Source organism: Mya arenaria, chromosome 14, assembly GCF_026914265.1.
Source record: "Mya arenaria isolate MELC-2E11 chromosome 14, ASM2691426v1".
NCBI lineage: Eukaryota > Metazoa > Mollusca > Bivalvia > Myida > Myidae > Mya > Mya arenaria.
Window position 1 is genome coordinate 64087377 of NC_069135.1, and position 10925 is coordinate 64098301.

At 37.4% G+C, this 10925-nt stretch overlaps 1 protein-coding gene across 1 annotated transcript; it reads left to right on the plus strand.

Annotated features, from left to right (window-relative positions):
- Positions 1-4980: 4980 nt before the first annotated feature.
- On the plus strand, positions 4981-9540 carry LOC128216398 (E3 ubiquitin-protein ligase TRIM33-like). The gene is made up of 3 exons (XM_052922956.1): positions 4981-5977; positions 6284-6400; positions 8681-9540. The coding sequence occupies exons 1-3, from the start codon at positions 4981-4983 to the stop codon at positions 9538-9540; spliced, it is 1974 nt and encodes a 657-aa protein (XP_052778916.1).
- The last annotated feature ends 1385 nt before the right edge of the window (positions 9541-10925 follow it).

Genomic DNA, 10925 nt, shown 5'->3' on the forward strand with positions numbered 1-10925 from the left:
GACGTCAGTCACCTCACTAATGCACTGTTTAGCTAAAAGCTTACCTATCTCCTCATTTACAAAAGGCACGTTATCACGTGCGGATCTATTATTATTCAGTACTACTGTTTCTGGCATTTCCTTAAAAGGTATCTTATAACCATTTTTGACGACGTCTAAAATGTGAGAATTTGCCCCAGCTTCAACCCAATGTGAATAACACGATTTTAACCTACCAACTGGGCTTTCAGCACTTACTTGTACAATTTCCTTGTCATCTCCTTTACTCAAATTCGAACTACCAAAACTGTTATTTGATCTATCGACATCGCCTACAGCTTTTAGAGAGCATAGAGAATGGCTACTTAACTGTTTGTTGTTATCCGGTACCGCTGCCTGCGCCACCCCGGGACGGTTCGCCACGTGGTCGCATCGCCAATGGCCGGGTTTGCCGCTCTGGAAACAAGAGCCTGGGCGCCTGGTCGGAAACGGGACTGGATACGCTGATGATGCAGTAGAAGATACTGTATACGGCGCGAACCGCCTAGACTTCGCGCGACGCTCATCTTTGAACTTCCGGTCGGCCTTCAGCTGAGCTTTGAATATCTTCTTCTCATCGTCAGAGTCTTCGGCGAGAGGATGCGCCTCGTACTCTTGTACAACCTTCCAACCGTGCTCAGAACTGTCTGCTAACTTTATCAACTTTCGTCTATGTTTAAGCAAGTCCATACCTTCCACAATTTTTCCCCGTGCCTTCGCAACAGCGTCATCCGGTTGAGATGCGGTAACGTCCTGTAGACTGGAGCCCGCTTCCTGCAGCTTGTCGAGCACATGCGCGTTGGCCTTGAACTGTGCTTCATTGCCTTTCCTCTTGAATACATAATTATTGTTCGCTGACAAAGTATTCTGAATTTGCGAACTCAAATCCCTTTGCGTTGAATTTTAACGTTGCTCAAATGAAGATAATTTATTGTCAATAAGTTTTTCAATGTTCGATAAAAGCACGTTTTCCGAATCCATGCCGGCAAAATGAACATGTACAAAATTCGATATGAACGGTATGCAATCCTCAGGTAGAATGACCAAATTATCCAATATAATACTGCACTAAAATCTCGTGCATAAACCAATCAATATAAACCAGTACCGCATTAGACAAATTTTACTTCGCTATTTTACGAAACGCTCGTAAATACACGTATTAGTAGGTTGACAGTCACCTTAAAATAACACTTTTATCAAGCTGTAAAATTGAAATACAATATATTTTATTATGCACCCTGAGGGGTATATTGCTTTGCACAGGCATGTCGGTATGTCGGTCGGTCGGTCGGTCGCTCGATCCGTCGGTAGACCAAAGCTTGTCCGAGTGATAACTCAACAATTCCTAGACGTATGGTCATCAAACTTCACATAAAGGTTTGGCCTGACCAGTAGATGAACCCTATTGATTTTGGGGGTCATCGGGTCAAAGATCAAGGTCACAGTGACCTTTAATGGTAAAATAATTTTAAAGCTTGTCCGAGTGATAACTCAATAATGCCTGCACCCATGGCCCTCAAACTTGACATGGAGGTTGGGCCTGACCAGTAGATGACCCCTATTGTTTTTGGGGGTCATCAGGCCAAAGGTCAAGATCACAGTGACCTTGAATGGGAAAAGGTTGTCCGAGTGATAACGTGACAATGCCTGCATCCATGGCCCTCAAACTTGACATGGAGGTTTGGGCCTGGCCAGTAGCTGACCACTATTGTTTTTTGGGCTCAAGGGGTCAAAGGTCAAGGTCTCAGTGACCTTGAATGGTAAAAGGTTGTTCGAGTGATAACTCAACAATGCCTGCACCCATGGCCCTCGAACTTGACTTGGAGAATTGGCCTGACCAGGAGATGACCCCTATGGTTTTTGGGGGTCATCTGGCCAAAGGTCTAGGTCACAGTGACCTGGAATGGTAAAAGGTTGTCCGAGTGATAACTCGACAATGCCTGCACCCATGGCCCTCAAACTTGACTTGGAGTTTGGGCCTGGTCAGAAGATGGTCCCTATTGATTTAAGGGGTCATTGGGCCAAAGGTCAAGGTCACAGTGACCTGGAATTTTAAAAGGTTATCCGAGTGATAACTTGACAATGGCTGCACCCATGGCCCTCAAACTTGATTTGGAGGTTGAGCCTGGCCAGAAGATTGTCCCTATTAATTTTAGGGGTCATTGGGCCAAAGGTCAAGGTCATAGTGACCTTGAATGATAAAAGGTTGTCCAAGTGATAACTCAACAATACCTGCACCCATGGCCCTCAAAGTTGACATGGAGGTTGGGCCTGACCAGTAGATGACCCCTATTGATTTTAGGGGTCAAAGGTAAAGGTTACAGTGACCTTGAAAGCAAACTCGACAATTCTTGGACCTATGGTCATCAAACTTGACATAAAGGTTGGGCCTGCCCAGTAGATGACTCCTATCGACTTTGGGGGTCATCAGGCCAAAGTCAATTTCACAGTAACCTTTAACGCAAAAAAGTTAACAAATCTTCCCCCACTGATATCTCAACAATGCCTGAACCTATGATCATTAAACTTGAAATGGATGTTAAGCCTGACAAGTAGATCACCCTTATTGATTTTAGGATTCATAGAGCCAAAGGTCAAGGTCACAGTGATCTTGAATGGTAAAAGGTTGTCCGAGTGATAACTCAACAATGCCTGAACCCATGGTCTTCAAACTTGACTTGGAGTTGCATCTGACTTGTAGATGACCCCTTATGATTTAAGGGGTCATCAGGTCAAAGGTCAATGTCACAGTGACCTTGAACGAAAAAAAACTTGTATTGTGATAACTTGACAATGCCTGCACCCATGGCCCTCAAACTTGACATTTAGGTTTCTGGTGACCAGCTGATGACTCTGGATTTTGAGTTTATAGAGTCAAAGGTCATGACGGTCATAACACACTTTATTCTCACACTTTAATGGTCATAATCTTAAAACAGCAACAAATCAGCTGTCATTTCGGTCCATGCATATTTCATTCAATTGTCCATATAATCCTGACAACATGGCGCTCAGGTGGGGGCATAATGTTTGACAAACATCTCTTGTTTCAATAGTAATTGTCTTTTAATTCTAGTGTGATATTTGGGGAATAGATTTGGAAAGCAATAATTCATTTTAATGAACAGCCAGTGTGTGTTGATCTTTAAAAGTTAAAGTGTTATAGGTCTTATATGTATGCAAAATCGTATACAATAAATTTGCAATTCTGTTGTCTACATGCCTTAAAAACATGTCTTTGCTGGTGTATGTGGTATTATGGCAATGAGCTTGTAATGCTTACATCAAAATAGATAGTCTGTTCTGGTCTGATTTCAAATATAACAGGTACAAACATGCCTATCTGAGAAAGGTTCTGTTCATTCCAAACATGAGGAAATTATAAGTACAGTGAAACGGTTGAGAATGTATATATCTTTTAATATTTTAATTTCAGGTATATGCGGCATGATAACTCCCCGCTGTGCATCTCTTGTTTATTGCACTTGTCTCACAGCATTTGGTCATTTTCCTGTGTATCTGTTAATTGGTACATGGCCTTTTAAAGTTGACACTTTCAGAGTAGATAATTTCAATGTCCGACTTATATATATATCAAATTATTGTATAAACAATATACATAACTAAATGAATTAATCAGAGTAATAAACAAATAAGTGTTTTAATAAATACACAATTATGATCTGACGTTTACGGGCTCTGAAGTAATCAGTTATACTGACCCATGAAAGAACATGTCATAAAAGACTAATCAAAGGGTTATTGATGTATCTTATTGCTGCCTTAAACCCTATGTCATTTGTGGACTCATTCAAAAATGCTGTTCTGAAAACTTACTTCACAACATGCCTTGTTTTCGATGCACGAATTACTCCCTTAACAGAAATGTTCAAATACATCAAGAAATAAAATATTGTGTAAATCATGTGATTGTATATAATTGTAACAGAACATGTATCTCTTTTAGTATTTCCAAAATACATAGATCTAAGAAAAACTCAAAGCAACATATTTTGTAATGAATAAAAAAGACACTTAAATCATATTACATTTTTCATAATATTAGCAAATTAGCTAATTGCTTACTGTTATAATGTTAAAAACAACTCGGTGTAGCATAATATTTTATTTAAACATTTTCTTCAGATTTAAAAAGAAATCAGAACTTTCTATTATAAAGTAGTATATATGTAAAATAAATAAATCTAAAAAAAATCATTTTATTGTTTGATGCAATTAAAGAATGGAATGAACATCCCGACACTGGCGCTCACACATCCATTAATTGGAAACACGTGTGACATGTGTCATAAAGGGGCTTCATATCATCATTATTTAGGTTATAGTAACTTGAAAATGACACAGTTTATGATTCCGGATTATGTTGGTACCGGGTTTTACGTCACAGTCGGTACCGGGTAATATAATACTCTCTTTAGAAATCCCGGTAACGATAAGCCCGGTATCAGTGTCACAGGACTCAGAAAGACTTTCATTTCATTCCGACATTTTTAAGTTTCCATGTTGCCAACAGTTTGCCGTACGGAAAAAGCTAAAAAGAAATCCTGGCCTTTGTATGGACTAAGTTTTAGGGCAGGTTAAAGTTTTAGGGCAAGTTGGGACCAACAGCACATCCTGGGTAAGGTAGCACCGGGCGCATGCTCACTTAATTTGTCAAAGTTTTCTTTTTTATTTCAATATAGGAGAAGAAGGTAATAAAATATGCAAAAATTGCGACTTTGAAATTTATAAAACCTTCTGTAGGAAGTACCCCCATCTCCCCTGTCAACAATTTAATTCAAATGAATTTCGGTTCTGAGGGAGTCACGCATGTCAAAATGTTACGTTCCTTTGTTTTGCCCCCTCGAACATCAACTCCTGGGACCGCTCCTATAAATCGTTTAGAACTTGGTAAACCGAGAGTATATTTGACAATCAAATTATGATTTTAGACTCAAGATGGATGCAGTCTCAGGGAAAAAGGCACCCGAGGGAACAGGATTGGTCACTGACCACACCTTCTGCCAGCCATGTGCGAACGATGGCAAGAACATCCCACCTGATGCCTTCTGTACCGTTTGCAAGGAGTTCCTGTGTTCCAACTGTGCCCGAGTACACAAGAACATGAAGTTTACCAAAATGCACCCTCTCCAGGACAAGAGTACCATGCCTTCTTCACTCCAACCAGAGAGTGAGAATAAGCATTTTACGGAAACATGTCAACGCCATGCCGAAGAGTTCATAAAATACTATTGTCCCAATCATGAGACACTTCTGTGTGGAGAATGCTTGGCTGAGAAAGAACACAGCTCATGCACTATTGAAAAGATTTCTCAAGTGGCAAAGCGGTACAAAGAAGGTGCAGAATACAACAGCCTGAAAACAGGACTTGTCCAGACGGCCACTGACATTGGCAAACTGTCACACGACATACAGGCGATCATGAAATCAGTTGACGAAGAAAGCCTTACCAATATCAATGAGCTTCGCAAATTTAGGACTGAAATTAACCAGTACCTTGATAAAAGGGAAAACGAACTCTTGGCAGAAATTGATCAGAAGAAACGAACATCCAAGACACTGCTAAATGAACTGAAATCAAAATGCACAAACATGAAATCATCCATTGAGAAACTAAAGTCGGAGCTACAAGCACAGGACGACAATAGCAACCAGCTATTAATAGTAGGAAAACGAGCTATAAAAGAGCTGGCTGGTCTCCAGGCAGCCCTGGAAGAGGTGAGCAAGAGAAGTGAAGTTCCCCGATACAAGTTTCACAGGGACCCCGCAACTGAACAGTTAATAACTTCTGATAAAGCAATAGGAAGGTTGGAAGAGGGCGAATCAACTTCGGCGTTAGGGCCGCTTCAAAGACAACTTCAAACGAAGCAGAAACAACGGCAACAGGAGACGATGCAACAACACCAAAAACACATTAAAGCTTTATCACAAAAAGGTTTGCGTACATCCACTAATTAATTTGACATTTCCTAAGTAATGCAGTTTATAAGTCTGATTTCAAAAAGCCTTTTGACGTCGCTCAAGTTAACCGGCACGTCAACGTTACGTTTAAAACTATTTTGTAAAGTTCACCAAGTACTTAACAAAAATAACAGAATGAACTTCTTTGACAAATGATATTTCTTATATAAATTAAGATTCAAATAGACTTAAGCCATATAATTTTGAATGATGTATACTTGTATTGGTATAACAATACGGTATATATATTTTACTTTATTAACAACCGTCATATTTCCAGGAGAATCAATTTCGGCGGTAGAGCAGCAAGAACGACAACAACAAAAGAAGCAGCAGCCATGGCAACTCGAGACGATGCAGCAACAACAAAAATACATGCAAGGTGCATCACAGAAAGGTTTGTTCATAGCCACTGACTAATTTGATATTTCCGTCAGTAATGCAGTTAATGAATCTGTTTTCAAAAGCTTGTTGACTTCACTAAAGCAAACCTGGCACGATGAAGTTACGTTAAAGAAATATGTTGTAAAGTACTTAACACAAGTAAAATAATTAAATACTACGACAAATCATATTCTGCAAAAAAAAATAAGATGAAAATAAACTTCAGGTGGACCGCGACTCTGAGAGAATTTTCGAGTTAATGTCTGAACATTGGTATACGAATAGAAGAACATATGTCCAGTAAGGGACTGTTTTTTACTTTTTCAATATTCGGAACCGTTTTGAAACTACGAGTCTTAAAAATATACCACTGACGTCAACTTTGAGACGTCTGTCATTTTTCTGCGTGCCAGCTACAATAACCGATATATTCATCAATTCTTCGTTTATCGCTATGAAATTTCCACCTCAAATGCGTCTTGTGAAAACATTCACGGACATTTTTTCTATCGGCTTGCATTTTTAAATTGAAATTCGTCTAAAACGTCAATTTTCGCGGAAAAAACGGCGTCGTGTTTTGCTGAAAGAAGTGCACATTTCTTTAAATTGGGAAAAAGAAACTGTATTAAAATGTTAATCATGACGTAAATCGAAATGCTGTATATGTAAATTAGAGTTAAGTTTTGTTTAAACCACTGATGAATTATATGTTACAGTTATTGTTTAGTTTTGCGATGTTTTGTATCAAACATTTATTTCTGCTGTTGAAGTCCGAAAAGTAAACATATTCTGATCAGTATAACCCTGATTATAACTGAAAACATTAAATAGTTTCTAAAGGTCATTTTTATTACAGAGTGTAATATCTCATGTACAAATATTAAGGCGTATCTCGTTGAATGCTATATACTATAGCGTGTGGGTATTACAATACAGTATTTAGAGTATAAAACTTATTTTGTACCAGTCATAATTCCAGGCGCTTTACATATCGTATTACACTGATTATAAATAGTTTCTATGAACTTATTTTATTAAGGGTTGTTATAGCTCACGTACAAACATCAAGGCGTCTCTTATTGAATGCTATATAATATACTGTGTGGGTATTACATTAAAGTATTTATACTTATTCTGTACCGGTCATAATTCCATGCCCTATACATATCGTAAAATACGGTTGTCCGTATTCCACTTCTGTCAGTGCAACTAGGGTGTATTCTACTCTGCTGACGTGGCATCATAAACAAATGTGACAATGTTGAAATGACGTCATAATACAAAATATTGCGTGATTAAAATTGTTTTGTTTTTATAAAAAAAAACATGTGTCTTTTAAGTGACTTAGCCAGTAATATATATGATTAGCGTTACTAGTATTGCGTTTTGATCCGGAATGTCGTATTCAACTCTGTTGGATTCTTGCAGATATTAATTTCGTTGCCTTGCGCCTCATGAAATCACATTATGCAAAATCCGTGCCTTTCTAATACACCTTTCTAGACCAAAGGGCAACACTTATAAACCTATTAGTGTCTGATAAAAACATTTGCTATTTGCTCTGTATTACTTCATATTTACCCTAATCATTTTATACCAACGCTGCAACAGCAATGGTGATTCATATTAATATATTGAAACCTTTTCTCAAAAGTAAAAAACACATAATTAAAGTTCATATGTATACAAGTTAAAAGTCTACAGAACTCATTCCAAAAACGATTTTACACTGCACAATCCCGAATTTAATGTTTATAGTCCATTACGCTATTGCACGAAGGTTTCGTTGAAATGAATAGTTGGATGCGTTGTTAAGAAAAGGGTGAACTATTTGCCAACATAATAAAATATTTTGGATCTTTTTCAGTAAAATAATTAAATAGTGACCTTATTTATTCTATGTTTCTGACTGACACAATGAAAACTCGTTATGCAAAAATTATAATCGCATACTATTTTTTTTATATAAAATAAATAGGCAACTACATACTATACGTAATTTTGTATATCATTGCGGTAACATATATGGACTATCGACAAAAGGACTTATTATAAAATTTTGAATGAAAAGATTTTTTATTTTGAATGAATTGTTTTATTTTATTATTATTATTATTATTATTATTATTATTATTATTATTATTATTATTATTATTATTATTGTTATTATTATTATTATTATTATTATTATTATTATTATTATTATTATTATTATTATTATTATTCATTTTAAAATGTGATGAAACAAAACATTTTTTTAATTTGTGTTATTTATGGTGATGTTTACTTTCAGCCCACTTCAGCAGCAGAGCAGACCTAAGCCAGGCCAAGTTCAGCAGGCAGCCTGACATTTCAGTGAAGACATCAGATGGTAGCAGGGACTGCTGGCTAACCAGTGTGACTCTCCTGACCGGGGACAGTCTCATACTGGTAGATCACAATAATTGCTCATTGAAGCTGGTGGACACCATGAATAACAAGCTGGTGTCCCAGGTAAAACTGCTAGGTGAGCCGTGGGACCTGTGTCACCTGCCCGGGAACAGGGCAGCCGTCACTCTGCCTGGTTTGAAGAAGATACAGTTCGTATCTACTCAGGGAAATTTCACACTACAGGAAGTTGTTGAAGTCGAAGAAAAATGTCATGGAATAGGTTTCTGTGATGACAACTTGATAGTGTCTTTCCCCTTCCAAGGTAAGGTTGTGTTGATGAACATGAAGGGAAAGGTGAAGAAGAGTGTGGACAAAGACAGCAGTGAAAAACCTTGGTTTGTGTATCCTGTGAATCTGACAGTGACCAGGGAGAGCCAGACTCCTCCGGTCATATATGTCTTGGACTGGGACACCAACACCATAACCAAGCTGAGCATCTCACTGGAGGTCCTCCAGTCGTACCAAGACCCGATACTGAAATACCCACGTGGTCTGGCACCCGTGGGAGACAACCAGCTGCTCTTGTGTGGGAGTAGCAGTGACAACATCCTGTTACTGGACACGCTCACAGGCGAGATAACCCAACTGCTGGGGAAGGAGGAGGGGATAGAGTGTCCACGCAGTGTGGCTTACTGTTCACTGAAGAAGATGATGTTTGTCACCTGCAGGCACTATGGCAGACCTGATTCGGATAGTTTCGTAAAAGTATTCAAATTAGTATAGATCATGTCAGTCAATTAATATGAGTGAAATTTGTATCAGGTGTGAAGTAAGTTTAATGTTCAAGACTAATTATAATGTATACTATTATACTGACAATACGAATATACAATGCTTTATGTGAAATATCGCGCGATTCAATTACTGTGAGAGTATTTGACGGAAACTTGACTTTTAAATTATTTTGAATTCTAACAGTTTTCATTAGTGACAAGTCGTGTAGTAATGTGTTATTAGAAAATAATATACGAGTATGAGAATGTGTATTATTAATTGAAATGTTAGTAGCTGATTGTGTATGAAATATACCAACAAGTTGGTTTCTTACATGTGAATGTCTAATCCAACAATAGTAATTGTGTAATAGAATGATTCAGAGTATATATTATAGAGTAATAGACACGGTGTTTTATTCTTTCATGCAGTTTGTATTTGGTAAACATAATGTTTAAAATGTGTTTATATTGAAATTAAACATACCTGTACGTATCCTTATACATGTATATTGAATGAATAATTCTATAGGCAGTGACCAAATAGTGAATTCTTCCCAAAAATCCAAAAAGATGGATTAAATTGTTTAAACAGACATTGACCATAGTTAAAATTGTTTCCTCATATTTGAATTGAATGATTAAACCGACATTGACCAATGTGAAACTTGTTTACCCATATACAAACATTGGTGTTCTAGATGTAACTAATGTCAAAAAAGTGTTTAAATGGACTCGCTCATGTTTTTGGACCAAAACATATTTCCCAAGTAATGCATCTGAACTGAGTTATCGTATTATTAGTTGACTGTAGATTACCCCTATTGATTCGAGGGGTCAAAGGTCAAGGTTACAGTGATCTTGAAAGCAAACTTGACAATTCCTGGACCTATGGTCATCAAACTTGACTTGAAGGTTGGGCCTGACCAGTAGATGAACTCTCCTGACTTTGGGGGTCATCTGGCCAAGGTCAAGGTCACAGAATTCTTTAACGCAAAAAAGTTAACAAATCTGTTCACTTGTATCACGTTTTGTTTGGTGTATTATATTACGATAGAACTCTTTTCTGACGACTTGTATCAAGTTTTGTTCGTTGAAATATATTTCGTAATGACTCTTTTCTGGCGACTTGTTTAATATCTTATTAGGTGTTAAACATGCAAATGCAAGGAGTGTTCATGTTGCTCATGTGAGATCATTTTTTATCCCTAAAAAACTGAAATGAAAACTAATTTAAATGAAGTCGAAAATTCACAGGAAATTTCTTTTAAATTTTGTTTCTGAATCCGGCGAATGATACACATTAAGGAATTATCAAGCTCATCATAGTTTAAAATGATGTTTAATAGGGTCTTACTACCTTAATTGAAGACTAATTGATGAGGATACTGATAC